This window comes from Petromyzon marinus (genome assembly GCF_048934315.1).
Source record: "Petromyzon marinus isolate PM22_M1 ecotype Great Lakes invasive population chromosome 75 unlocalized genomic scaffold, UKy_Petmar_22M1.pri1.0 chr75_unloc.3, whole genome shotgun sequence".
Classification (NCBI taxonomy): domain Eukaryota; kingdom Metazoa; phylum Chordata; class Hyperoartia; order Petromyzontiformes; family Petromyzontidae; genus Petromyzon; species Petromyzon marinus.
The window spans coordinates 135,443-162,768 of record NW_027422615.1 but is presented as its reverse complement, the minus strand read 5'-3'; the positions used below and the strand labels follow the sequence as shown (position 1 = coordinate 162,768).

Genomic DNA, 27,326 nt, shown 5'->3' with positions numbered 1-27,326 from the left:
ACCCATCCACGCACTCACTCACCCATCCACTCACTCACCCATCCACTCACTCACTCACCCATCCACTCACTCACCCATCCACTCACTCACTCACCCATCCACTCACTCACCCATCCACTCACTCACCCATCCACTCACTCACTCACCCATCCACTCACTCACCCATCCACTCACTCACCCATCCACTCACTCACTCACCCATCCACTCACTCACCCATCCACTCACTCACCCATCCACTCACTCACTCACCCATCCACTCACTCACCCATCCACTCACTCACTCACCCATCCACTCACTCACTCACCCATCCACTCACTCACCCATCCACTCACTCACTCACCCATCCACTCACTCACCCATCCACTCACTCACCCATCCACTCACTCACCCATCCACTCACTCACCCATCCACTCACTCACTCACCCATCCACTCACTCACCCATCCACTCACTCACTCACCCATCCACTCACTCACCCATCCACTCACTCACCCATCCACTCACTCACCCATCCACTCACTCACTCACCCATCCACTCACTCACTCACCCATCCACTCACTCACTCACCCATCCACTCACTCACTCACTCACCCATCCACTCACTCACTCACTCACCCATCCACTCACTCACCCATCCACTCACTCACTCACCCATCCACTCACTCACCCATCCACTCACTCACCCATCCACTCACCCATCCACTCACTCACCCATCCACTCACTCACTCACCCATCCACTCACTCACCCATCCACTCACTCACTCACTCACCCATCCACTCACTCACCCATCCACTCACTCACCCATCCACTCACTCACCCATCCACTCACTCACCCATCCACTCACTCACTCACCCATCCACTCACTCACTCACCCATCCACTCACTCACCCATCCACTCATTCACCCATCCACTCACTCACTCACCCATCCACTCACTCACCCATCCACTCACTCACTCACCCATCCACTCACTCACCCATCCACTCACTCACTCACCCATCCACTCACTCACCCATCCACTCACTCACTCACCCATCCACTCACTCACCCATCCACTCACTCACTCACGAACTCACTAATTCACACCCACCCCCACCCACCCCCACCCACCCAGCCCACCCCACCCACCCCCACCCCCACCCACCCACCCCCACCCACACCCACCGGTGACCATCACCGTGCGGATATTTGCTGCGTTGAGCTCAGCGATGGCTGGCGCCGTCTCTGGCTTCAGGCCGTTACGCATCACCAGCAGACCCAGCAGGGTCAGGTCTCTCTCTGCCTGCACGCTGGGACAGGGCACACACACAGCAGTAGTAGTAGTAGTACTAGTAGTAGTACCAGTAGTAGTACCAGTAGTACCAGCAGTAGTACCAGTAGTAGTACCAGCAGTAGTACCAGTAGTAGTACCAGCAGTAGTAGTACTAGCCCCATCACCAGCAGACCCAGCAGGGTCAGGTCTCTCTCTGCCTGCACGCTGGGACAGGGCACACACACAGCAGCAGTAGTACCAGCAGTAGTACCAGCAGTAGTACTAGCAGTAGTACTAGCAGCAGCACCAGCAGTAGTACCAGCAGTAGTACCAGTAGTAGTACTAGCAGTAGTACCAGCAGTAGTGCCAGTAGTAGTACCAGCAGTAGTACCAGTAGTAGTACCAGCAGTAGTACCAGTAGTAGTACTAGTATTAGTACCAGCAGTAGTACCAGTAGTAGTACCAGCAGTAGTAGTACCAGTAGTACCAGCAGCAGTACCAGCAGTAGTACCAGCAGTAGTACCAGCAGTAGTACCAGCAGTAGTACCAGTAGTAGTACTAGTATTAGTACCAGTAGTAGTACCAGTAGTACTAGCAGTAGTACTAGTATTAGTACCAGCAGCAGTACCAGCAGTAGTACTAGCAGTAGTACCAGCAGCAGTACCAGCAGTAGTACTAGCAGTAGTACCAGCAGTAGTACCAGTAGTAGTACCAGCAGTAGTACTAGTAGTAGTACCAGAAGTAGTGCTAGCAGTAGTACCAGCAGTAGTACCAGCAGTAGTACCAGTAGTAGTACTAGCAGTAGTACCAGCAGTAGTACCAGTAGTAGTACCAGCAGTAGTACTAGCAGTAGTACCAGTAGTAGTACCAGCAGTAGTACCAGTAGTAGTACCAGCAGTAGTACCAGCAGTAGTACCAGCAGTAGTACTAGCAGCAGTACCAGCAGTAGTACCAGCAGTAGTACCAGCAGTAGTACCAGCAGTAGTACCAGTAGTAGTACCAGCAGTAGTACCAGCAGTAGTACTAGCAGTAGTACCAGCAGTAGTACCAGCAGTAGTACCAGTAATAGTACCAGCAGTAGTAGCAGCAGTAGTACCAGCAGTAGTACCAGCAGTAGTACCAGTAGTAGTACCAGCAGTAGTAGTAGCAGTAGTACCAGCAGTAGTACTAGTAGTAGTACCAGTAGTAGTACCAGCAGTAGTACCAGCAGTAGTACCAGCAGTAGTACCAGCAGTAGTACTAGCAGTAGTAGTACCAGTAGTAGTACCAGCAGTAGTACTAGCAGTAGCACCAGCAGTAGTACCAGCAGTAGTACCAGCAGTAGTACCAGTAGTAGTACCAGTAGTAGTACTAGCAGCAGTACTAGCAGTAGTACCAGCAGTAGTACTAGCAGCAGCACTAGCAGTAGTGCTAGCAGTAGTACTAGCAGTAGTACTAGCAGTAGTACTAGCAGCAGCACTAGCAGTAGTACCAGCAGTAGTACTAGCAGTAGTACCAGTAGTAGTACCAGTAGTAGTACTAGCAGTAGTACCAGCAGTAGTACCAGTAGTAGTACCAGCAGTAGTACCAGTAGTAGTACCAGTAGTAGTACCAGCAGTAGTACCAGCAGTAGTACTAGCAGTAGTACCAGCAGTAGTACCAGCAGTAGTACCAGAAGTAGTGCTAGCAGTAGTACTAGCAGTAGTACCAGCAGCAGTACTAGCAGTAGTACTAGCAGTAGTACCAGCAGTAGTGCTAGCAGTAGTACCAGCAGTAGTACCAGTAGTAGTACTAGCAGTAGTACTAGCAGCAGCACCAGCAGTAGTACTAGCAGTAGTACTAGCAGCAGTACTAGCAGCAGTACTAGCAGTAGTACCAGCAGTAGTACTAGCAGTAGTAGTACCAGTAGTAGATATGTGGACCAGCCCCCTGGTTGGTCAGTTACGTCATCCTGATGACAATGCTATATTCTATCGTTGTGAATAAAACAAATATTTTTTTCTAAACGTCATCTTGTACATGTCATGTTTCGGCTTGGGTCTAATTGTCCAACGGGGTTGGGGGCCCCCTTGCATTGTGGCGTGCTTCGGGGCCACTTCCTGGAGTTTGTGGAGTTATCCCGTTACTAGCACGGTGCATTTCATTAAAGCGTGTTCTTAAAAAAAGAGTTTTTTCAAAAATAATAATAATACACACTTACATTTTTCGATTTAAAGCTTTCGTGACTGCAATGATTCATCTTCTTTGGTTTCTTTCGGTAAAGTCACCACCACGTAGAATGAGAATAAAATAATAAAATTGATAAAATAAAATAACACAACAATAATATTCTCACGACGTTTCGGCCACAACACAAGCGGCCTTCATCAGGTGAAGGGACGAGACTGTCTGGTAGGACAGCGCTGGAGTGAAAGAGCCACGTTCAGATACGGCCTTTTAAGCTGTGTGAGAGGAACAAAGCGCCTTGACAAAGGAATTAGCATATAATTTAGCATTAAGGAATTAGCATATAATTTAGCTATAATTAGCATATAATTAGCATATAATTTAGCTAATTCCTTTGTCAAGGCGCTTTGTTCCTCTCACACAGCTTAAAAGGCCGTGATCTGAACGTGGCTCTTTCACTCCAGCGCTGTCCTACCAGACAGTCTCGCCCCCTTCACCTGATGAAGGCCGCTTGTGTCGTGGCCGAAACGTCGTGAGAATATTATTATTGTGTTGTTATTCTATTTTATCAATTTATTATTTTATTCTCATTCTACGTGCTGCTGGCGACTTTACCGAAAGAACCAAAGAAGACACACATACATATCGGCCAGTGCCCCTAACCGCCCTGCGTGGCCGAGGTCCCGCGGGGGGCGTGCATCGGCGGCCGCTGGCCGGCCACGGGCCTCCCGGCGTTGAGGGATCTCCTGAAAAGTCTGCGGTGCAAGAGTGTGCCCGGCGAAATCCGGTTGCCCTCCGCCGCAATCCACCTCCATGTGGTCACGTGCCCGGCTCCGGTTCGCGCGTCTCGTGCCCCCTATGTCTCTCCTTCTCCGCGCATGAACAATGCTTGCAGCCGGGCCGGGGGCCACTGATTGCGTTGTTCTGACTGCCGGAGCGCACTCCATGTCACGTTTTCTGTTTTGACTGTGCGTCCGTTGCTTTGCTTGGGGGGGAGCGTGGGGGAAGTCGGCAGCCGGGACGGCTGGAAGCTACGGTAGATGGTGGTGGGGGGAGGGGGGCGATGTAGTGACTGTGGTTGTCACTGCACGCTGCCGGGGCTTACGAAGCCACGGCGGATAAAGCGGTTGCCGTTGCGGGCAGGCCCCGGGTTACCGGGGGCGTAGCGTCGGCCCCGGCTGCGGCTTGGCTCCCGTTGACGGGGCGAGAAGGGAGCGTCGTGCGGCCCCAGGGTTACCCCTTGGGGCGCGACACGCCGGTCGACCTGACCCGGAGCGCGCGACCGGGTCGTGCTGGAGGGGGGGGCCCGCCGGTGGAACGGGGAGGGGGGTGGAAGGGCCGCGGGGCGGTCACGTGGTCCAAAGGAAGCTCTCGGGAGCCTTCGGGAAAGAGCTCGAGAGAGAGACCTGGAAGGTGGGCGGGGCGGCGAGGGGCCTCGGGAGAGGAGAAGCCTCTGGCCACGCGGTCCGGGACCCGGCTCGTGGTGCCGGACCGGGACAGCGAAAACCGTGGAGTGGCTCTGCCGTGGAGTGGCTGGGGATGGGCGTTCGAGAGCCGAGTGTAGATGGCGCTGTTGTGTTGGGGCTGTTGGTGTTGGTGCTGTTGTGTTGGGGCTGTTGGTGTTGGGGCTGTTGTGTTGGGGCTGTTTGTGTTGGTGCTGTTGTGTTGGGGCTGTTGTGTTGGGGCTGTTGGTGTTGGGGCTGTTGGTGTTGGGGCTGTTGTGTTGGGGCTGTTGGTGTTGGGGCTGTTGTGTTGGGGCTGTTGGTGTTGGGGCTGTTGTGTTGGGGCTGTTGGTGTTGGGGCTGTTGTGTTGGGGCTGTTGGTGTTGGTGCTGTTGTGTTGGGGCTGTTGGTGTTGGTGCTGTTGTGTTGGTGCTGTTGTGTTGGTGCTGTTGGTGTTGGTGCTGTTGTGTTGGTGCTGTTGTGTTGGGGCTGTTGGTGTTGGTGCTGTTGTGTTGGTGCTGTTGTGTTGGGGCTGTTGGTGTTGGTGCTGTTGTGTTGGGGCTGTTGGTGTTGGTGCTGTTGTGTTGGTGCTGTTGTGTTGGGGCTGTTGTGTTGGGGCTGTTGGTGTTGGGGCTGTTGGTGTTGGGGCTGTTGTGTTGGGGCTGTTGTGTTGGGGCTGTTGTGTTGGTGCTGTTGTGTTGGTGCTGTTGTGTTGGTGCTGTTGTGTTGGGGCTGTTGTGTTGGGGCTGTTGTGTTGGTGCTGTTGTGTTGGTGCTGTTGTGTTGGGGCTGTTGGTGTTGGTGCTGTTGTGTTGGGGCTGTTGTGTTGGTGCTGTTGTGTTGGTGCTGTTGTGTTGGGGCTGTTGTGTTGGGGCTGTTGTGTTGGTGCTGTTGTGTTGGTGCTGTTGTGTTGGTGCTGTTGTGTTGGGGCTGTTGTGTTGGGGCTGTTGTGTTGGGGCTGTTGGTGTTGGTGCTGTTGTGTTGGGGCTGTTGTGTTGGGGCTGTTGGTGTTGGGGCTGTTGGTGTTGGGGCTGTTGTGTTGGTGCTGTTGTGTTGGTGCTGTTGTGTTGGTGCTGTTGTGTTGGGGCTGTTGTGTTGGGGCTGTTGTGTTGGGGCTGTTGGTGTTGGTGCTGTTGTGTTGGGGCTGTTGTGTTGGGGCTGTTGTGTTGGGGCTGTTGTGTTGGGGCTGTTTGTGTTGGGGCTGTTGTGTTGGGGCTGTTGTGTTGGGGCTGTTGTGTTGGTGCTGTTGTGTTGGGGCTGTTGTGTTGGGGCTGTTGTGTTGGTGCTGTTGTGTTGGGGCTGTTGTGTTGGGGCTGTTGTGTTGGTGCTGTTGTGTTGGGGCTGTTGTGTTGGTGCTGTTGTGTTGGGGCTGTTGGTGTTGGGGCTGTTATGTTGGGGCTGTTGGTGTTGGGGCTGTTGGTGTTGGTGCTGTTTGTGTTGGGGCTGTTGTGTTGGTGCTGTTGTGTTGGTGCTGTTGGTGTTGGGGCTGTTGTGTTGGTGCTGTTGTGTTGGTGCTGTTGTGTTGGGGCTGTTGGTGTTGGTGCTGTTGTGTTGGGGCTGTTGTGTTGGGGCTGTTGTGTTGGGGCTGTTGTGTTGGGGCTGTTGTGTTGGGGCTGTTGGTGTTGGTGCTGTTGTGTTGGGGCTGTTGTGTTGGTGCTGTTGTGTTGGTGCTGTTGGTGTTGGTGCTGTTGTGTTGGTGCTGTTGTGTTGGGGCTGTTGTGTTGGTGCTGTTGTGTTGGTGCTGTTGTGTTGGGGCTGTGGTGTTGGTGCTGTTGTGTTGGTGCTGTTGTGTTGGGGCTGTTGGTGTTGGTGCTGTTGTGTTGGGGCTGTTGTGTTGGTGCTGTTGTGTTGGGGCTGTTGGTGTTGGGGCTGTTGGTGTTGGGGCTGTTGTGTTGGGGCTGTTGGTGTTGGTGCTGTTGTGTTGGGGCTGTTGTGTTGGGGCTGTTGGTGTTGGTGCTGTTGTGTTGGGGCTGTTGTGTTGGTGCTGTTGTGTTGGTGCTGTTGTGTTGGGGCTGTTGTGTTGGGGCTGTTGTGTTGGGGCTGTTGTGTTGGGGCTGTTGTGTTGGTGCTGTTGTGTTGGGGCTGTTGGTGTTGGGGCTGTTATGTTGGGGCTGTTGGTGTTGGGGCTGTTGGTGTTGGTGCTGTTTGTGTTGGGGCTGTTGTGTTGGTGCTGTTGTGTTGGTGCTGTTGGTGTTGGGGCTGTTGTGTTGGTGCTGTTGTGTTGGTGCTGTTGTGTTGGGGCTGTTGTGTTGGGGCTGTTGTGTTGGGGCTGTTGTGTTGGGGCTGTTGTGTTGGTGCTGTTGTGTTGGTGCTGTTGTGTTGGTGCTGTTGTGTTGGTGCTGTTGTGTTGGTGCTGTTGTGTTGGGGCTGTTGTGTTGGGGCTGTTGGTGTTGGGGCTGTTGGTGTTGGGGCTGTTTGTGTTGGGGCTGTTGGTGTTGGTGCTGTTGTGTTGGTGCTGTTGTGTTGGTGCTGTTGTGTTGGGGCTGTTGTGTTGGGGCTGTTGTGTTGGTGCTGTTGTGTTGGGGCTGTTGGTGTTGGTGCTGTTGTGTTGGGGCTGTTGGTGTTGGGGCTGTTGTGTTGGGGCTGTTGTGTTGGGGCTGTTGTGTTGGTGCTGTTGGTGTTGGTGCTGTTGTGTTGGGGCTGTTGTGTTGGGGCTGTTGTGTTGGGGCTGTTGTGTTGGTGCTGTTGTGTTGGGGCTGTTGTGTTGGTGCTGTTGTGTTGGGGCTGTTGTGTTGGGGCTGTTGTGTTGGTGCTGTTGTGTTGGTGCTGTTGTGTTGGGGCTGTTGTGTTGGGGCTGTTGGTGTTGGTGCTGTTTGTGTTGGGGCTGTTGGTGTTGGGGCTGTTGTGTTGGTGCTGTTGTGTTGGGGCTGTTGTGTTGGGGCTGTTGTGTTGGGGCTGTAGGTGTTGGGGCTGTTGTGTTGGGGCTGTTGTGTTGGTGCTGTTGTGTTGGGGCTGTTGTGTTGGTGCTGTTGTGTTGGGGCTGTTGGTGTTGGGGCTGTTGGGGCTGTTGGTGTTGGTGCTGTTGTGTTGGGGCTGTTGGTATTGGTGCTGTTGTGTTGGGGCTGTTGTGTTGGGGCTGTAGGTGTTGGGGCTGTTGGTGTTGGGGCTGTTGGTGTTGGGGCTGTTGGTGTTGGGGCTGTTGGTGTTGGTGCTGTTGTGTTGGGGCTGTTGGTGTTGGTGCTGTTGTGTTGGGGCTGTTGTGTTGGGGCTGTTGGTGTTGGTGCTGTTGTGTTGGGGCTGTTGGTGTTGGTGCTGTTGTGTTGGGGCTGTTGTGTTGGTGCTGTTGTGTTGGTGCTGTTGTGTTGGTGCTGTTGTGATGGGGCTGTTGTGTTGGGGCTGTTGGTGTTGGGGCTGTTGTGTTGGGGCTGTTGTGTTGGTGCTGTTGTGTTGGGGCTGTTGTGTTGGGGCTGTAGGTGTTGGGGCTGTTGGTGTTGGGGCTGTTGGTGTTGGGGCTGTTGGTGTTGGGGCTGTTGGTGTTGGTGCTGTTGTGTTGGGGCTGTTGGTGTTGGTGCTGTTGTGTTGGTGCTGTTGTGTTGGGGCTGTTGGTGTTGGTGCTGTTGTGTTGGGGCTGTTGGTGTTGGTGCTGTTGTGTTGGGGCTGTTGTGTTGGTGCTGTTGTGTTGGTGCTGTTGTGTTGGTGCTGTTGTGTTGGTGCTGTTGTGTTGGGGCTGTTGTGTTGGGGCTGTTGTGTTGGGGCTGTTGGTGTTGGTGCTGTTGTGTTGGGGCTGTTGTGTTGGGGCTGTTGTGTTGGTGCTGTTGTGTTGGGGCTGTTGGTGTTGGTGCTGTTGTGTTGGGGCTGTTGGTGTTGGGGCTGTGGTGTTGGGGCTGTTGGTGTTGGGGCTGTTGGTGTTGGTGCTGTTGTGTTGGTGCTGTTGTGTTGGTGCTGTTGTGTTGGTGCTGTTGTGTTGGTGCTGTTGTGTTGGTGCTGTTGTGTTGGGGCTGTTGGTGTTGGTGCTGTTGTGTTGGTGCTGTTGTGTTGGGGCTGTTGGTGTTGGTGCTGTTGTGTTGGTGCTGTTGTGTTGGGGCTGTTGTGTTGGGGCTGTTGGTGTTGGTGCTGTTGTGTTGGTGCTGTTGTGTTGGGGCTGTTGGTGTTGGTGCTGTTGTGTTGGGGCTGTTGTGTTGGGGCTGTTGGTGTTGGGGCTGTTGGTGTTGGGGCTGTTGTGTTGGGGCTGTTGTGTTGGGGCTGTTGTGTTGGGGCTGTTGGTGTTGGTGCTGTTGGTGTTGGGGCTGTTGTGTTGGGGCTGTTGTGTTGGTGCTGTTGGTGTTGGGGCTGTTGGTGTTGGGGCTGTTTGTGTTGGGGCTGTTGTGTTGGGGCTGTTGGTGTTGGTGCTGTTGTGTTGGTGCTGTTGTGTTGGGGCTGTTGTGTTGGGGCTGTTGTGTTGGGGCTGTTGTGTTGGGGCTGTTGTGTTGGGGCTGTTGTGTTGGGGCTGTTGTGTTGGGGCTGTTGTGTTGGGGCTGTTGGTGTTGGTGCTGTTGGTGTTGGTGCTGTTGTGTTGGTGCTGTTGTGTTGGGGCTGTTGGTGTTGGGGCTGTTGTGTTGGGGCTGTTGTGTTGGGGCTGTTGGTGTTGGGGCTGTTGGTGTTGGGGCTGTTGTGTTGGGGCTGTTGTGTTGGGGCTGTTGTGTTGGGGCTGTTGTGTTGGTGCTGTTGTGTTGGTGCTGTTGGTGTTGGTGCTGTTGTGTTGGTGCTGTTGTGTTGGTGCTGTTGTGTTGGGGCTGTTGTGTTGGGGCTGTTGTGTTGGGGCTGTTGTGTTGGGGCTGTTGTGTTGGGGCTGTTGGTGTTGGTGCTGTTTGTGTTGGTGCTGTTGTGTTGGGGCTTTTGTGTTGGGGCTGTGGTGTTGGGGCTGTTGGTGTTGGGGCTGTTGGTGTTGGTGCTGTTGTGTTGGGGCTGTTTGTGTTGGGGCTGTTGTGTTGGGGCTGTTGGTGTTGGGGCTGTGGTGTTGGGGCTGTTGTGTTGGGGCTGTTTGTGTTGGGGCTGTTGTGTTGGGGCTGTTGTGTTGGTGCTGTTGTGTTGGTGCTGTTGGTGTTGGTGCTGTTGTGTTGGGGCTGTTGTGTTGGTGCTGTTGTGTTGGTGCTGTTGTGTTGGGGCTGTTGGTGTTGGTGCTGTTGTGTTGGGGCTGTTGTGTTGGGGCTGTTGTGTTGGGGCTGTTGTGTTGGGGCTGTTGGTGTTGGTGCTGTTGTGTTGGTGCTGTTGTGTTGGGGCTGTTGGTGTTGGGGCTGTTGGTGTTGGGGCTGTTGTGTTGGTGCTGTTGTGTTGGTGCTGTTGGTGTTGGTGCTGTTGGTGTTGGTGCTGTTGTGTTGGTGCTGTTGTGTTGGTGCTGTTGTGTTGGGGCTGTTGTGTTGGGGCTGTTGTGTTGGGGCTGTTGTGTTGGGGCTGTTGGTGTTGGTGCTGTTGGTGTTGGGGCTGTTGGTGTTGGTGCTGTTGTGTTGGGGCTGTTGTGTTGGTGCTGTTGTGTTGGGGCTGTTGTGTTGGGGCTGTTGTGTTGGGGCTGTTGGTGTTGGTGCTGTTGTGTTGGTGCTGTTGTGTTGGGGCTGTTGTGTTGGGACTGTTGTGTTGGGGCTGTTGGTGTTGGGGCTGTTGGTGTTGGGGCTGTTGTGTTGGGGCTGTTGGTGTTGGTGCTGTTGGTGTTGGTGCTGTTGGTGTTGGTGCTGTTGTGTTGGGGCTGTTGTGTTGGTGCTGTTGGTGTTGGGGCTGTTGGTGTTGGGGCTGTTGTGTTGGTGCTGTTGTGTTGGTGCTGTTGTGTTGGGGCTGTTGTGTTGGTGCTGTTGTGTTGGGGCTGTTGGTGTTGGTGCTGTTGTGTTGGTGCTGTTGTGTTGGGGCTGTTGTGTTGGGGCTGTTGGTGTTGGTGCTGTTGTGTTGGGGCTGTTGTGTTGGGGCTGTTGTGTTGGGGCTGTTGTGTTGGTGCTGTTGTGTTGGGGCTGTTGTGTTGGGGCTGTTGTGTTGGGGCTGTTGGTGTTGGGGCTGTTGGTGTTGGGGCTGTTGGTGTTGGGGCTGTTGTGTTGGGGCTGTTGGTGTTGGGGCTGTTGTGTTGGGGCTGTTGTGTTGGGGCTGTTGTGTTGGGGCTGTTGTGTTGGTGCTGTTGTGTTGGTGCTGTTGTGTTGGGGCTGTTGTGTTGGGGCTGTTGGTGTTGGGGCTGTTGTGTTGGTGCTGTTGTGTTGGTGCTGTTGTGTTGGGGCTGTTGTGTTGGGGCTGTTGTGTTGGGGCTATTGGTGTTGGTGCTGTTGGTGTTGGGGCTGTTGGTGTTGGGGCTGTTGTGTTGGTGCTGTTGTGTTGGGGCTGTTGTGTTGGGGCTGTTGGTGTTGGGGCTGTTGGTGTTGGGGCTGTTGTGTTGGGGCTGTTGGTGTTGGGGCTGTTGTGTTGGGGCTGTTGTGTTGGGGCTGTTGGTGTTGGTGCTGTTGTGTTGGGGCTGTTGTGTTGGGGCTGTTGTGTTGGGGCTGTTGTGTTGGGGCTGTTGTGTTGGGGCTGTTGGTGTTGGGGCTGTTGGTGTTGGTGCTGTTGTGTTGGTGCTGTTGGTGTTGGGGCTGTTGTGTTGGGGCTGTTGGTGTTGGGGCTGTTGTGTTGGTGCTGTTGTGTTGGGGCTGTTGGTGTTGGTGCTGTTTGTGTTGGGGCTGTTGGTGTTGGGGCTGTTGGTGTTGGGGCTGTTGTGTTGGGGCTGTTGTGTTGGGGCTGTTGGTGTTGGTGCTGTTGTGTTGGGGCTGTTGTGTTGGGGCTGTTGGTGTTGGGGCTGTGGTGTTGGGGCTGTTGTGTTGGTGCTGTTGGTGTTGGGGCTGTTGGTGTTGGTGCTGTTGTGTTGGGGCTGTTGTGTTGGGGCTGTTGGTGTTGGGGCTGTTGGTGTTGGTGCTGTTGTGTTGGTGCTGTTGTGTTGGGGCTGTTGGTGTTGGGGCTGTGGTGTTGGTGCTGTTGTGTTGGTGCTGTTGTGTTGGGGCTGTTGTGTTGGGGCTGTTTGTGTTGGGGCTGTTGTGTTGGGGCTGTTGGTGTTGGGGCTGTTGGTGTTGGGGCTGTTGGTGTTGGGGCTGTTGTGTTGGGGCTGTTGGTGTTGGTGCTGTTGGTGTTGGGGCTGTTGGTGTTGGGGCTGTTGTGTTGGTGCTGTTGTGTTGGGGCTGTTGGTGTTGGGGCTGTTGTGTTGGGGCTGTTGGTGTTGGGGCTGTTGGTGTTGGGGCTGTTGGTGTTGGGGCTGTTGTGTTGGTGCTGTTGTGTTGGGGCTGTTGTGTTGGTGCTGTTGTGTTGGGGCTGTTGTGTTGGTGCTGTTGTGTTGGGGCTGTTGGTGTTGGGGCTGTTGGTGTTGGGGCTGTTGTGTTGGGGCTGTTGGTGTTGGTGCTGTTGGTGTTGGTGCTGTTGTGTTGGGGCTGTTGTGTTGGGGCTGTTGGTGTTGGGGCTGTTGTGTTGGGGCTGTTGGTGTTGGGGCTGTTGGTGTTGGGGCTGTTGTGTTGGTGCTGTTGTGTTGGTGCTGTTGTGTTGGGGCTGTTGGTGTTGGGGCTGTTGTGTTGGGGCTGTTGGTGTTGGGGCTGTTGGTGTTGGGGCTGTTGGTGTTGGGGCTGTTGTGTTGGTGCTGTTGTGTTGGGGCTGTTGTGTTGGTGCTGTTGGTGTTGGTGCTGTTGTGTTGGGGCTGTTGTGTTGGTGCTGTTGTGTTGGGGCTGTTGTGTTGGTGCTGTTGGTGTTGGGGCTGTTGTGTTGGTGCTGTTGGTGTTGGTGCTGTTGTGTTGGGGCTGTTGTGTTGGTGCTGTTGTGTTGGTGCTGTTGTGTTGGGGCTGTTGGTGTTGGGGCTGTTGGTGTTGGGGCTGTTGGTGTTGGGGCTGTTGTGTTGGTGCTGTTGTGTTGGGGCTGTTGTGTTGGGGCTGTTGTGTTGGTGCTGTTGTGTTGGTGCTGTTGTGTTGGGGCTGTTGGTGTTGGTGCTGTTTGTGTTGGGGCTGTTTGTGTTGGTGCTGTTGTGTTGGGGCTGTTTGTGTTGGGGCTGTTGTGTTGGGGCTGTTGGTATTGGTGCTGTTGTGTTGGTGCTGTTGTGTTGGTGCTGTTGTGTTGGTGCTCCCAAGATAACTCGGTTGGACTCACTGCACATTAGTAGCAGCAGTAGTAGTAGCGGTAGTACCAGTAGTAGTACCAGTAGTAGTACCGGCAGCAGTAGTACCAGTAGTAGTACCAGCAGCAGTAGTACCAGAAGCAGTAGTAGTAGTAGCAGCAGTAGTAGCAGTTAGTACCAGTAGTAGTACCAGTAATACCAGTAGCAGTAGTACCAGTAGTAGTACCAGTAGTACCAGTAGCAGTAGTACCAGTAGTACCAGCAGCAGTTAGTATCAGCAGTAGCGTGAGTGTGACGTGTGTGTGTGTGCACTGTGCCTGGCACCGGCTGAGCGTGTGTGTGTGTGCACTGTGCCTGGCACCGGCTGAGTGTATGTGTGTGTGTGTGCACTGTGCCTGGCACCGGCTGAACGTAAGTGTGACGTGTGTGTGTGTGTGTGTGCGCTGTGCCTGGCACCGGCTGAACGTGTGTGTGTGTGTGTGTGCGTGCACTGTGCCTGGCACCGGCTGAGCGAGTGTGTGTGTGTGTGTACTGTGCCTGGCACCGGCTGAGCGAGTGTGTGTGTGTGTGTACTGTGCCTGGCACCGGCTGAACGTATGTGTGTGTGTGCGCGTGTGTGTGCTGTGCCTGGCACCGGCTGAACGTGTGTGTGTGTGCGTGCACTGTGCCTGGCACCGGCTGAGTGAGTGTGCGTGCACTGTGCCTGGCACCGGCTGAACGTGTGTGTGTGTGTGCTGTGCCTGGCACCGGCTGAGCGTGTGTGTGTGTGTGTGTGCGCTGTGCCTGGCACCGGCTGAACGTGTGTATGTGTGTGTGTGTGCGTGCACTGTGCCTGGCACCGGCTGAGCGTGTGTGTGTGCACTGTGCCTGGCACCGGCTGAACGTGTGTGTGTGCGTGTGCGCTGTGCCTGGCACCGGCTGAGTGAGTGTGTGTGTGTGTGGGCACTGTGCCTGGCACCAGCTGAGCGAGTGTGTGAGTGTGTGTGTGTGTGCACTGTGCCTGGCACCGGCTGAACGTGTGTGTGTGTGCACTGTGCCTGGCACCGGCTGAACGTGTGTGTGTGTGTGTGTGCGCTGTGCCTAGCACCGGCTGAGTGTATGTGTGTGTGTGTGCACTGTGCCTGGCACCGGCTGAGTGTATGTGTGTGTGTGTGTGCACTGTGCCTGGCACCGGCTGAACGTGTGTGTGTGTGTGTGCACTGTGCCTGGCACCGGCTGAACGTGTGTGTGTGTGTGTGCACTGTGCCTGGCACCGGCTGAACGTGTGTGTGTGTGCGTGCATTGTGCCTGGCACCGGCTGAGCGTGTGTGCGTGCACTGTGCCTGGCACCGGCTGAGTGAGTGTGTGTGTGTGCGTGCACTGTGCCTGGCACCGGCTGAACGTGTGTGTGTGTGTGTGCGTGCACTGTGCCTGGCACCGGCTGAGCGTGTGTGTGTGTGTGTGCGTGCACTGTGCCTGGCACCGGCTGAACGTGTGTGTGTGTGTGTGCGTGCACTGTGCCTGGCACCGGCTGAGCGTGTGTGTGTGTGTGTGTGCACTGTGCCTGGCACCGGCTGAACGTATGTGTGTGTGTGTGTGCGCGCTGTGCCTGGCACCGGCTGAGCGTGTGTGTGCGTGCACTGTGCCTGGCACCGGCTGAACGTGAGCGTGTGTGTGTGTGTGTGTGCGTGCACTGTGCCTGGCACCGGCTGAGTGTATGTGTGTGCGCTGTGCCTGGCACCGGCTGAGCGTGTGTGTGTGTGCGCGTGCATTGTGCCTGGCACCGGCTGAGCGTGTGTGTGTGTGTGTGCTGTGCCTAGCACCGGCTGAACGTGTGTGTGTGTGTATGTGTGCACTGTGCCTGGCACCGGCTGAACGTGTGTGTGTGTGTGTGCGTGCACTGTGCCTGGCACCGGCTGAGCGTGGCGGCGCTCCCCGCGGTCAGTGCCTTCCCGGCCAGCGCCAGCACGCGGTGTCCCTGGCACGTGTGGTGGCGCAGAACCTCGGCGAAGTCGGCGGGGACTGCCGCAGACACAGACAAAGGTCCCCCGTGTAGCCTCAACGGGCCGTGGGGGGCAAGTGCTGTTGGCTCACAGCAGCACCCTGTGGAGAAGCCCACACGAGGTGGGGGGGTGGCCGGCACCACGCCCGGCCGCCTTTGTCTCCCCCAGCGGGCGGGCTGATGTTTTTCCTACACACCGCTCTACACCAGGCACTCGTTTTGGGGCCGAGTCGACCTAGGGGAGGCCCGGATGATCGTCGCGGGCGGCGTGCCGCTGACCGCTACACCGCCCGCTCCCCGCACGCGCGCACAGAGAGAGAGAGACACGCATAGGGAGAGACACGCACAGAGAGAGACACGCACAGAGAGAGAGACACGCACAGACACGCACAGACACGCACAGAGAGAGACACAGAGAGAGAGAGACACGCACAGACACGCACAGAGAGAGACACAGAGAGAGAGAGACACGCGCAGACACGCACAGAGAGAGAGAGACACGCACAGACACGCACAGAGAGAGACACAGAGAGAGAGAGACACGCACAGAGAGAGACACAGAGAGAGAGAGACACGCACAGAGAGAGACACGCATAGACACGCACAGAGACACGCATAGAGAGACACGCATAGGGAGACACGCGCAGAGAGAGACACAGAGAGAGACACGCACAGAGAGAGACACACAGAGACACGCATAGAGAGACACGCAGAGAGAGACAAACAGAGAGACACGCACAGAGAGACACGCATAGAGAGACACGCATAGACACGCACAGAGAGAGACACGCATAGAGAGACACACACAGAGACACGCACAGAGAGACACACGCAGAGAAAGACACACGCAGAGAGAGACACGCATAGAGAGACACACACAGAGAGACAGAGAGAGAGACACGCACAGAGAGAGACACAGAGAGAGACGCACACAGAGAGACACGCACAGAGAGACACGCACAGAGAGACACAGAGAGAGACGCACACAGAGAGACACGCACAGAGAGACACGCACAGAGACACTCACCCACCCACCCACTCACTCACCCACCCACTCACTCACCCAACCACTCACCCCACTCACTCACTCACCCACCCACTCACTCACTCACCCACCCACCCACCCACTCACTCACCCACTCACCCACTCACTCACCCACTCACTCACTCACCCACTCACTCACCCACCCACTCACTCATCCACTCACCCACTCACTCACTCACCCACTCACTCACCCACCCACCCACTCACCCACCCACTCACTCACTCACCCACTCACCCACCCACTCACTCACCCACCCACCCACTCACCCACCCACTCACTCACCCACCCACCCACTCACTCACCCACTCACTCACCCACCCACTCACTCACTCACCCACTCACTCACCCACCCACCCACTCACTCACCCACCCACTCACCCACCCACCCACCCACTCACTCACTCACCCACCCACTCACCCACTCACCCACCCACCCACTCACTCACCCACTCACCCACTCACTCACCCACCCACTCACTCACCCACTCACCCACCCACCCACCCACTCACTCACTCACTCACCCACCCACCCACTCACCCACTCACTCACTCACTCACCCACTCACTCACCCACTCACTCACTCACCCACCCACCCACCCACTCACCCACCCACCCACTCACCCACTCACTCACCCACCCACCCACTCACCCACTCACTCACCCACCCACTCACCCACTCACTCACCCACCCACCCACTCACTCACCCACCCACTCACTCACCCACCCACTCACCCACCCACTCACCCACTCACTCACCCACCCACTCACCCACCCACTCACTCACTACCTGTGTGTAACCGGCAGAGGCTCGCGATGATCTCCGGAGCTCCCTTGGTGAAGACCATGAGCTGTCTCCCGTCCCCGGCGTCTCCCTCCCCGTGTCTCCCACCCTCCGTGTCTCCCTCCCCGTGTCTCCCGCCCTCCGCGTCTCCCTCCCCGTGTCTCCCACCCTCCGTGTCTCCCTCCCCGTGTCTCCCGTCCCCCCCGGCGTCTCCCTCCCCGTGTCTCCCAGGTCCCGATGGCGACTCCAGTGACACCACCACGCTCATCCTCTGCAGTGTCGAAGAGAACTGGAACTGGTTCAGGATCACAATCTCCTGGGGGAGGGGAGAGTGGGGGAGGGAGGGAGGGGGGTGATGAGAGGGGAGATGCTGGGGGGGGGGGGGGGAGACGCTGGGGGAGGGGGGCGAGGGGGTCACTGACCCCGTCCGTGTGGTTGTCTCTGGGCTTCATGACCCCCACGGCATAGGGGTGGTGGTGGTGTCCACGGGGGTCCACCTCCTCCAGAGCCTGCACGCACGCACACAGAGAGAGAGAGAGAGGCCTCAAGATAGCTGCGCGCAGGGTGGCAGTGCCTCCTCCTCCACCTCCTCTTCCACCTCCTCCTCCACCTTCACCTCCTCCACCACCTCCACCACCTCCACCCCCTCCACCTCCTTCTCCACCTTCACCTCCTCCTCCACCACCTCCACCACCTCCACCCCCTCCACCTCCTTCTCCACCTTCACCACCTCCTACTCCACCACCTCCACCACCACCCCTCCACCTCCTCCTCCACCACCTCCTCCACTTCCTACTCCACCTTTTCCACCACCTCCTCCACCTCCTACTCCACCACCTCCTCCACCACCTCCACCCCCTCCACCTCCTTCTCCACCTCCTTCTCCACCTTCACCACCTCCTACTCCACCACCCCTCCACCTCCTCCACCACCACCCCTCCTCCTCCACCACCTCCACCTCCTCCACTTCCTACTCCACCTTTTCCACCACCTCCTCCACCACCTCCACGCCCTCCTCCACCCCCTCCACCTCCTCTTCCACCTCCTCCTCCACCTCCTCCACTTCCTACTTTCACCTCCTCCACCTTCTCCTCCACTTCCTCCACCTCCTTCTCCACCACCACCTCCTGCACCTCCTCCACCTCCTCTTCCACCTCCTCCACTTCCTACTCCACCTTTTCCACCACCTCCTCCACCACCTCCACGCCCTCTTCCACCTCCTCTTCCACCTCCTCCTCCACCTCCTCCACTTCCTACTTCACCTCCTCCACCTCCTTCTCCTCCACTTCCTCCACCACCTCCTTCTCCACCACCACCACCTCCTGCACCTCCTCCTCCACCTCCTCCTCTAACGGCGTCCGACGAGTGCCTCCGTCACCCCGCTTGGCTTCCTGTGGGTCCCTTCGAAGACCTCCTCCCTCCTCCAGCAGGTCTTCTTCGTGTCAGGTGGAACGCTAGCAGGGCACTCTGCGAGGCTTGTAAGGTGTCCAGGTAGAGAGAGGGAGCGATGCCAGCCAGCACCCCTCCTCACACTCCTCACCCTCCTCACACTCCTCACACTCCTCACACTCCTCACACTCCTCACACTCCTCACCCTCCTCACACTCCTCACCCTCCTCACACTCCTCACACTCCTCACACTCCTCACACTCCTCACCCTCTTCACCCTCCTCACACTCCTCACCCTCCTCACCCTCCTCACCCTCCTCACACTCTCCTCACCCTCTTCACCCTCCTCACACTCCTCACACTCCTCACACTCCTCACACTCCTCACACTCCCACTCCTCACACTCCCCACCCTCCTACACTCCTCACCCTCCTCACACTCCTCACACTCCTCACACTCCTCACCCTCCTCACCCTCTTCACCCTCCTCACCCTCCTCACACTCCTCACACTCCTCACCCTCCTCACACTCCTCACCCTCTTCACCCTCCTCACACTCCTCACACTCCTCACACTCCTCACACTCCTCACCCTCCTCACACTCCTCACCCTCTTCACCCTCCTCACCCTCCTCACCCTCCTCACACTCCTCACACTCCTCACACTCCTCACACTCCTCACCCTCCTCACACTCCTCACACTCCTCACACTCCTCACACTCCTCACACTCCTCACACTCCTCACCCTCTTCACCCTCCTCACACTCCTCACACTCCTCACCCTCCTCACCCTCCTCACACTCCTCACACTCCTCACACTCCTCACACTCCTCACACTCCTCACCCTCTTCACCCTCCTCACCCTCCTCACCCTCCTCACACTCCTCACACTCCTCACACTCCTCACCCTCCTCACACTCCTCACACTCCTCACCCTCTTCACCCTCCTCACACTCCTCACACTCCTCACACTCCTCACCCTCCTCACCCTCCTCACACTCCTCACACTCCTCACCCTCCTCACACTCCTCACACTCCTCACCCTCCTCACACTCCTCACACTCCTCACACTCCTCACACTCCTCACCCTCTTCACCCTCCTCACACTCCTCACACTCCTCACCCTCCTCACCCTCCTCACACTCCTCACACTCCTCACACTCCTCACCCTCTTCACCCTCCTCACACTCCTCACACTCCTCACACTCCTCACCCTCCTCACACTCCTCACACTCCTCACACTCCTCACACTCCTCACCCTCCTCACACTCCTCACACTCCTCACACTCCTCACCCTCCTCACACTCCTCACACTCCTCACCCTCCTCACCCTCTTCACACTCCTCACCCTCCTCACCCTCCTCACCCTCTTCACCCTCCTCACACTCCTCACACTCCTCACACTCCTCACCCTCTTCACACTCCTCACCCTCCTCACCCTCCTCACCCTCTTCACCCTCCTCACACTCCTCACCCTCCTCACACTCCTCACCCTCTTCACCCTCCTCACACTCCTCACACTCCTCACCCTCCTCACCCTCCTCACCCTCTTCACCCTCCTCACACTCCTCACACTCCTCACACTCCTCACCCTCCTCACACTCCTCACACTCCTCACACTCCTCACCCTCTTCACCCTCCTCACACTCCTCACACTCCTCACACTCCTCACACTCCTCACACTCTTCACCCTCCTCACCCTCCTCACAGCTCCTCACACTCCTCACCCTCTTCACACTCCTCACCCTCCTCACACTCCTCACACTCCTCACCCTCCTCACACTCCTCACACTCCTCACCCTCTTCACCCTCCTCACACTCCTCACCCTCCTCACACTCCTCACACTCCTCACACTCCTCACACTCCTCACACTCCTCACACTCCTCACCCTCTTCACACTCCTCACCCTCCTCACACTCCTCACACTCCTCACACTCCTCACACTCCTCACACTCCTCACCCTCCTCACCCTCCTCACCCTCTTCACCCTCCTCACACTCCTCACACTCCTCACACTCCTCACACTCCTCACCCTCCTCACACTCCTCACCCTCTTCACCCTCCTCACACTCCTCACACTCCTCACACTCCTCACCCTCCTCACCCTCCTCACCCTCTTCACCCTCCTCACACTCACCCTCCTCACACTCCTCACACTCCTCACCCTCCTCACACTCCTCACCCTCCTCACCCTCCTCACCCTCTTCACCCTCCTCACACTCCTCACACTCCTCACACTCCTCACCCTCCTCACACTCCTCACACTCCTCACACTCCTCACCCTCTTCACCCTCCTCACCCTCCTCACACTCTTCACCCTCTTCACCCTCCTCACACTCCTCACACTCCTCACCCTCTTCACACTCCTCACCCTCCTCACACTCCTCACACTCCTCACACTCCTCACCCTCCTCACACTCCTCACACTCCTCACCCTCTTCACCCTCCTCACACTCCTCACCCTCCTCACACTCCTCACACTCCTCACACTCCTCACACTCCTCACACTCTTCACCCTCCTCACACTCCTCACACTCCTCACACTCCTCACCCTCTTCACCCTCCTCACACTCCTCACACTCCTCACCCTCTTCACCCTCCTCACCCTCCTCACACTCCTCACACTCCTCACCCTCCTCACACTCCTCACACTCCTCACACTCCTCACACTCCTCACCCTCTTCACCCTCTTCACCCTCCTCACACTCCTCACACTCCTCACACTCCTCACACTCCTCACACTCCTCACACTCCTCACACTCCTCACCCTCCTCACCCTCTTCACCCTCCTCACACTGCTCACACTCCTCACACTCCTCACCCTCCTCACCCTCTTCACCCTCCTCACACTCCTCACACTCCTCACACTCCTCACCCTCCTCACACTCCTCACCCTCCTCACACTCCTCACACTCCTCACCCTCCTCACACTCCTCACCCTCCTCACACTCCTCACCCTCCTCACACTCCTCACACTCCTCACCCTCCTCACACTCCTCACACTCCTCACCCTCCTCACACTCCTCACCCTCCTCACACTCCTCACCCTCCTCACCCTCCTCACACTCCTCACCCTCCTCACCCTCCTCACACTCCTCACACTCCTCACCCTCCTCACCCTCTTCACCCTCTTCACACTCCTCACACTCCTCACACTCCTCACCCTCCTCACACTCCTCACCCTCCTCACACTCCTCACACTCCTCACCCTCCTCACACTCCTCACACTCCTCACCCTCCTCACCCTCCTCACACTCCTCACACTCCTCACCCTCCTCACACTCCTCACCCTCCTCACACTCCTCACACTCCTCACCCTCCTCACACTCCTCACACTCCTCACCCTCCTCACACTCCTCACACTCCTCACCCTCCTCACCCTCCTCACACTCCTCACCCTCCTCACCCTCCTCACCCTCCTCACACTCCTCACCCTCCTCACACTCCTCACACTCCTCACCCTCCTCACACTCCTCACACTCCTCACACTCCTCACCCTCCTCACCCTCCTCACCCTCCTCACCCTCCTCACACTCCTCACACTCCTCACCCTCCTCACACTCCTCACCCTCCTCACACTCCTCACCCTCCTCACACTCCTCACCCTCCTCACCCTCCTCACACTCCTCACCCTCCTCACACTCCTCACACTCCTCACACTCCTCACACTCCTCACACTCCTCACCCTCCTCACACTCCTCACACTCCTCACACTCCTCACACTCCTCACCCTCCTCACACTCCTCACACTCCTCACACTCCTCACACTCCTCACACTCCTCACCCTCTTCACCCTCTTCACCCTCTTCACACTCCTCACACTCCTCACCCTCTTCACCCTCTTCACCCTCCTCACCCTCTTCACCCTCCTCACACTCCTCACACTCCTCACACTCCTCACCCTCCTCACCCTCCTCACACTCCTCACACTCCTCACACTCCTCACCCTCTTCACCCTCCTCACACTCCTCACACTCCTCACCCTCTTCACCCTCTTCACCCTCCTCACCCTCCTCACCCTCCTCACCCTCCTCACACTCCTCACCCTCCTCACCCTCCTCACACTCCTCACCCTCCTCACACTCCTCACACTCCTCACACTCCTCACACTCCTCACACTCCTCACACTCCTCACCCTCCTCACCCTCCTCACACTCCTCACCCTCCTCACACTCCTCACACTCCTCACACTCCTCACACTCCTCACACTCCTCACCCTCCTCACACTCCTCACACTCCTCACACTCCTCACACTCCTCACCCTCCTCACACTCCTCACACTCCTCACACTCCTCACACTCCTCACCCTCTTCACCCTCTTCACCCTCTTCACACTCCTCACACTCCTCACCCTCTTCACCCTCTTCACCCTCCTCACCCTCTTCACCCTCCTCACACTCCTCACACTCCTCACCCTCCTCACACTCCTCACCCTCCTCACACTCCTCACACTCCTCACACTCCTCACCCTCTTCACCCTCCTCACACTCCTCACACTCCTCACCCTCCTCACACTCCTCACCCTCCTCACCCTCCTCACACTCCTCACACTCCTCACACTCTTCACCCTCTTCACCCTCCTCACCCTCCTCACCCTCCTCACCCTCCTCACACTCCTCACACTCCTCACACTCCTCACACTCCTCACACTCCTCACACTCCTCACACTCCTCACCCTCCTCACACTCCTCACACTCCTCACCCTCTTCACCCGCCTCCATCCCCCTGTCCGGGCGCCCGGCAGGAGGAGGGGTCCCCTGCTCCAGTCGCAGCTCCGTCGCCCGGCGTCTTGAGGGGAGAAGCAACTTCCTCCACCACCTCCTCCACCACCTCCTCCACCACCTCCTCCACCACCTCCTCCACCACCTCCTCCACCCCCGCCACCACCTCCACCTCCTCCTCCACTTCCTCCACCCCCGCCACCACCTCCACCTCCTCCTCCACTTCCTCCACCACCTCTTCCACCACCTCCACCACCTCCTCCACCACCTCCTCCACCACCTCCTCCACCACCTCCTCCACCCCCGCCACCACCTCCACCTCCTCCTCCACTTCCTCCACCCCCGCCACCACCTCCACCTCCTCCTCCACTTCCTCCACCACCTCTTCCACCACCTCCACCACCTCCTCCACCACCTCCTCCACCACCTCCTCCACCACCTCCTCCACCCCCGCCACCACCTCCACCTCCTCCTCCACTTCCTCCACCCCCGCCACCACCTCCACCTCCTCCTCCACTTCCTCCACCACCTCTTCCACCACCTCCACCACCTCCTCCACCACCTCCTCCACCACCTCCTCCACCACCTCCTCCACCCCCGCCACCACCTCCACCTCCTCCTCCACTTCCTCCACCCCCGCCACCACCTCCACCTCCTCCTCCACCACCTCTTCCACCACCTCCACCACCTCCTCCACCACCTCCTCCACCACCTCCTCCTCCACTTCCTCCACCTCCTCCATCACCTCCTCCTCCACCACCTCCACCACGCCCCCCTCCCACCACAAACCACGCCCCCCCTCCCACCACAAACCACACCCCCTCCCAACACAAACCACGCCCCTCCCACCACAAACCACGCCCCCCTCCTCACCCAGGCCACGCCCTCCACCATGTTGATGTCGATGGGATCCCCGACGATTTGGCCCCCCCCGCCTCACCCAGACCACACCCCCTCCCACCACAAACCACGCCCCCTCCCACCACAAACCACGCCCCCCTCCCAACACAAACCACGCCCCCTCCCAACACAAACCACACCCCCCTCTCACCACAAACCACGCCCCCCTCCCAACACAAACCACGCCCCCCTCCCAACACAAACCACACACCCCTCTCACCACGCCCCCCTCCTCACCCAGGCCACGCCCTCCACCATGTTGATGTCGATGGGATCCCCGACGATTCGGCCCCCCCCCGCCTCACCCAGACCACGCCCCCTCCCACCACAAACCACGCCCCCTCCCACCACAAGCCATGCCCCCTCCCACCACAAGCCATGCCCCCCCCCTCCCACCACAAACCACGCCCCCCCCTCCTCACCCAGGCCACGCCCTCCACCATGTTGATGTCGATGGGATCCCCGACGATTTGGCCCCCCCCCGCCTCACCCAGACCACGCCCCCTCCCAACACAAACCACGCCCCCTCACACCACAAGCCACGCCCCCTCCCACCACAAGCCACGCCCCCCTCCCACCACAAACCACGCCCCCTCCCACCACAAACCACGCCCCCCCCACTCCCAACACAAACCACGCCCCCCTCCCAACACAAACCACACACCCCTCTCACCACGCCCCCCTCCTCACCCAGGCCACGCCCTCCACCATGTTGATGTCGATGGGATCCCCGACGATTCGGCCCCCCCCGCCTCACCCAGACCACGCCCCCTCCCACCACAAACCACGCCCCCCCTCACACCACAAGCCACGCCCCCCTCCCAACACAAACCACGCCCCCCTCCCAACACAAACCACGCCCCCCTTCCCAACACAAACCACGCCCCCCCTCCCACCACAAACCACGCCCCCCTCCTCACCCAGGCCACGCCCTCCACCATGTTGATGTCGATGGGATCCCCGACGATTCGGCCCCCCCCTCGCCTCACCCAGACCACGCCCCCTCCCAACACAAACCACGCCCCCTCACACCACAAGCCACGCCCCCTCCCAACACAAACCACGCCCCCCCCCTCCCAAAACAAACCACGCCCCCCTCCTCCCAACACAAACCACGCCCCCCTCCCACCACAAACCACGCCCCCCCTCCCAACACAAACCACGCCCCCCTCCTCACCCAGGCCACGCCCTCCACCATGTTGATGTCGATGGGATCCCCGACGATTCGGCCCCCCCCGCCTCACCCAGACCACGCCCCCTCCCACCACAAACCACGCCCCCCCTCACACCACAAGCCACGCCCCCCTCCCAACACAAACCACGCCCCCCTCCCAACACAAATCACGCCCCCCTCCCACCAGAAACCACGCCCCCCTCCTCCCACCACAAACCACGCCCCCCTCCTCCCAACACAAACCACGCCCCCCTCCCACCACAAACCACGCCCCCCTCCCACCACAAACCACGCCCCCCTCCTCACCCAGGCCACGCCCTCCACCATGTTGATGTCGATGGGATCCCCGACGATTCGGCCCCCCCGGAGCCGCGCCAGCGAGTGGCAGGAGGCCAGCGCCGGCGTCAGCCGGTGGCCCCGGGGCAGCCGGCGCGGCTCGGCCAGCAGCGGAGAGAACACGGCGGGGGAGGCGTCCGCCCCGCCCCCAGCCCGGCCACGCCCCTGGCCACGCCCCTCGCCACGCCCCTGGCCACGCCCCTGGCCACGCCCCTCGCTGCCAGCTGATGCCGAGGGAGACACGGCAACCACGCCCAGCAGCTCCAGGTTGTCTTCTGTGAGCGTGCGGTCTGTGGGGGGCCGAGGGAGAAACGGCGCGGGGGGAGGGGGGGGGGGATTATGGCGGTGACCGTGGTGGTGGTGACTGTGGTGGCGGTGATGGTGACTGTGGTGGTGGTGGTGGTGACTGTGGTGGTGGTGGTGATGGTGGTGGTGGTGATGGTGGTGGTGACTGTGGTGGTGATGGTGGTGATGGTGGTGGTGGTGGCGGTGATGGTGGTGGTGGTGATGATGGTGGTGGTGGCGGTGATGGTGGTGACCGTGGTGGTGGTGATGGTGGTGATAGTGATGGTGGTGACTGTGGTGATGGTGGTGGTGACTGTGGTGGTGACTGTGGTGACTGTGGTGACTGTGGTGACGGTGGTGATGGTGGTGATGGTGGTGATGGTGGTGATGGTGGTGACGGTGGTGACTGTGGTGGTGATGGTGGTGATGGTGGTGATGGTGGTGACGGTGGTGACTGTGGTGACTGTGGTGATGGTGGTGATGGTGGTGATGGTGGTGATGGTGATGGCGGTGACTGTGGTGATGGTGGTGGTGATGGTAATGGTGGTGATGGTGGTGGTGATGGTGGTGGTGACGGTGATGACTTTGGTGACGGTGGTGATGGTGGTGACGTGGGTGATGGTGGTAGTGGTGGTGACTGTGGTGACTGGTGGTGATGATGATGGTGGTGGTGGTGATGGTGGTGATGGTGGTGACGGTGGTGACTGTGGTGATGTTGTGTGATGTTGGTGATGGTGGTGACGGTGGTGATGGTGGTAGTGGTGGTGGTGATGACTGTGGTGACGGTGGTGACTGTGGTGAGGGTGGTGACGGTGGTGGTGACTGGTGACGGTGTTGGTGGGTGTCACCTTGTCCAGACAGACAATCTTCACTTTGCCCGCCACGCTGATACTGGGTGGGCTCACACAGAAGACTCCGTGGGCTCGCCGCAGGCGCCCCTGGGCGTAGGCCTGGCCCACCGTCACAGCCGCGGGCAGGGCCGGGGGGACCACGATGGTGACGAGGTCGAGGGCGCGCAGCACCACGGTCCACAGGGAGCTCTACCGTCAACACCACCATCGTCAACATCGTCAACATCAACACCACTACCATCAACATCACCACCACCACCACGGTCCACAGGGAGCTCTAGCGTCAACACCACCATCGTCAACATCAACACCACCATCGTCAACACCACCATCGTCCACACCACCATCAACATCGTCAACATCGTCAACATCAACACCACCATCACTACCATCACCACGGTCCACAGGGAGCTCTAGTGTCAACATCAACATCACTACAATCAACATCACTACCATCATCAACACCACCATCACCACCACTATCAACATCACCATCACCACCACTATCACCATCACCACGATGGTGACGAGGTCGAGGGCACGGAGCACCACGGTCCACAGGGAGCTCTAGCGTCAACACCATCGTCAACATCGTCAACATCAACACCACCATCATCAACATCAACACCACCATCAACATCACCACTATCAACATCACCACCACGGTCCACAGGGAGCTCTAGCGTCAACATCACCATCAACACCACCATCACCACCACCATCAACATCACCATCACTACCATCAACATCACTACCATCACCATCAACATCACCGATACTACCATCAACATCACCACCACTATCACCATCACCACCACTATCACCACTATTAACATCAACATCATCACCACTATTACCATCAACATCACCACCACTATCACCATCACCACGATGGTGACGAGGTCGAGGGCGCGGAGCACCACGGTCCACAGGGAGCTCTAGCGTCAACATCACCATCACCATCAACATCGTCAACATCAACACCACCATCATCACCATCAAC

At 58.1% G+C, this 27,326-nt stretch overlaps 1 protein-coding gene across 1 annotated transcript in view; it reads right to left on the bottom strand.

Annotated features, from left to right (window-relative positions):
- Positions 1 to 27,326, bottom strand: part of LOC116937508 (polyamine-transporting ATPase 13A2-like) — a 68,267-nt gene that overhangs the window by 8,686 nt on the left and 32,255 nt on the right. The window contains exons 13-21 of the mRNA XM_076058469.1: positions 25,610 to 26,512; positions 25,158 to 25,352; positions 24,598 to 24,702; positions 24,081 to 24,162; positions 23,651 to 23,712; positions 17,091 to 17,177; positions 16,675 to 16,984; positions 14,751 to 14,859; positions 1,171 to 1,295 (exon numbers count right to left, since the gene is read on the bottom strand). Coding sequence (XP_075914584.1) covers positions 1,171 to 1,295; positions 14,751 to 14,859; positions 16,675 to 16,984; positions 17,091 to 17,177; positions 23,651 to 23,712; positions 24,081 to 24,162; positions 24,598 to 24,702; positions 25,158 to 25,352; positions 25,610 to 26,512 — 1,978 coding nt within the window. The remainder of the gene's footprint in view (positions 1 to 1,170; positions 1,296 to 14,750; positions 14,860 to 16,674; positions 16,985 to 17,090; positions 17,178 to 23,650; positions 23,713 to 24,080; positions 24,163 to 24,597; positions 24,703 to 25,157; positions 25,353 to 25,609; positions 26,513 to 27,326) is intronic.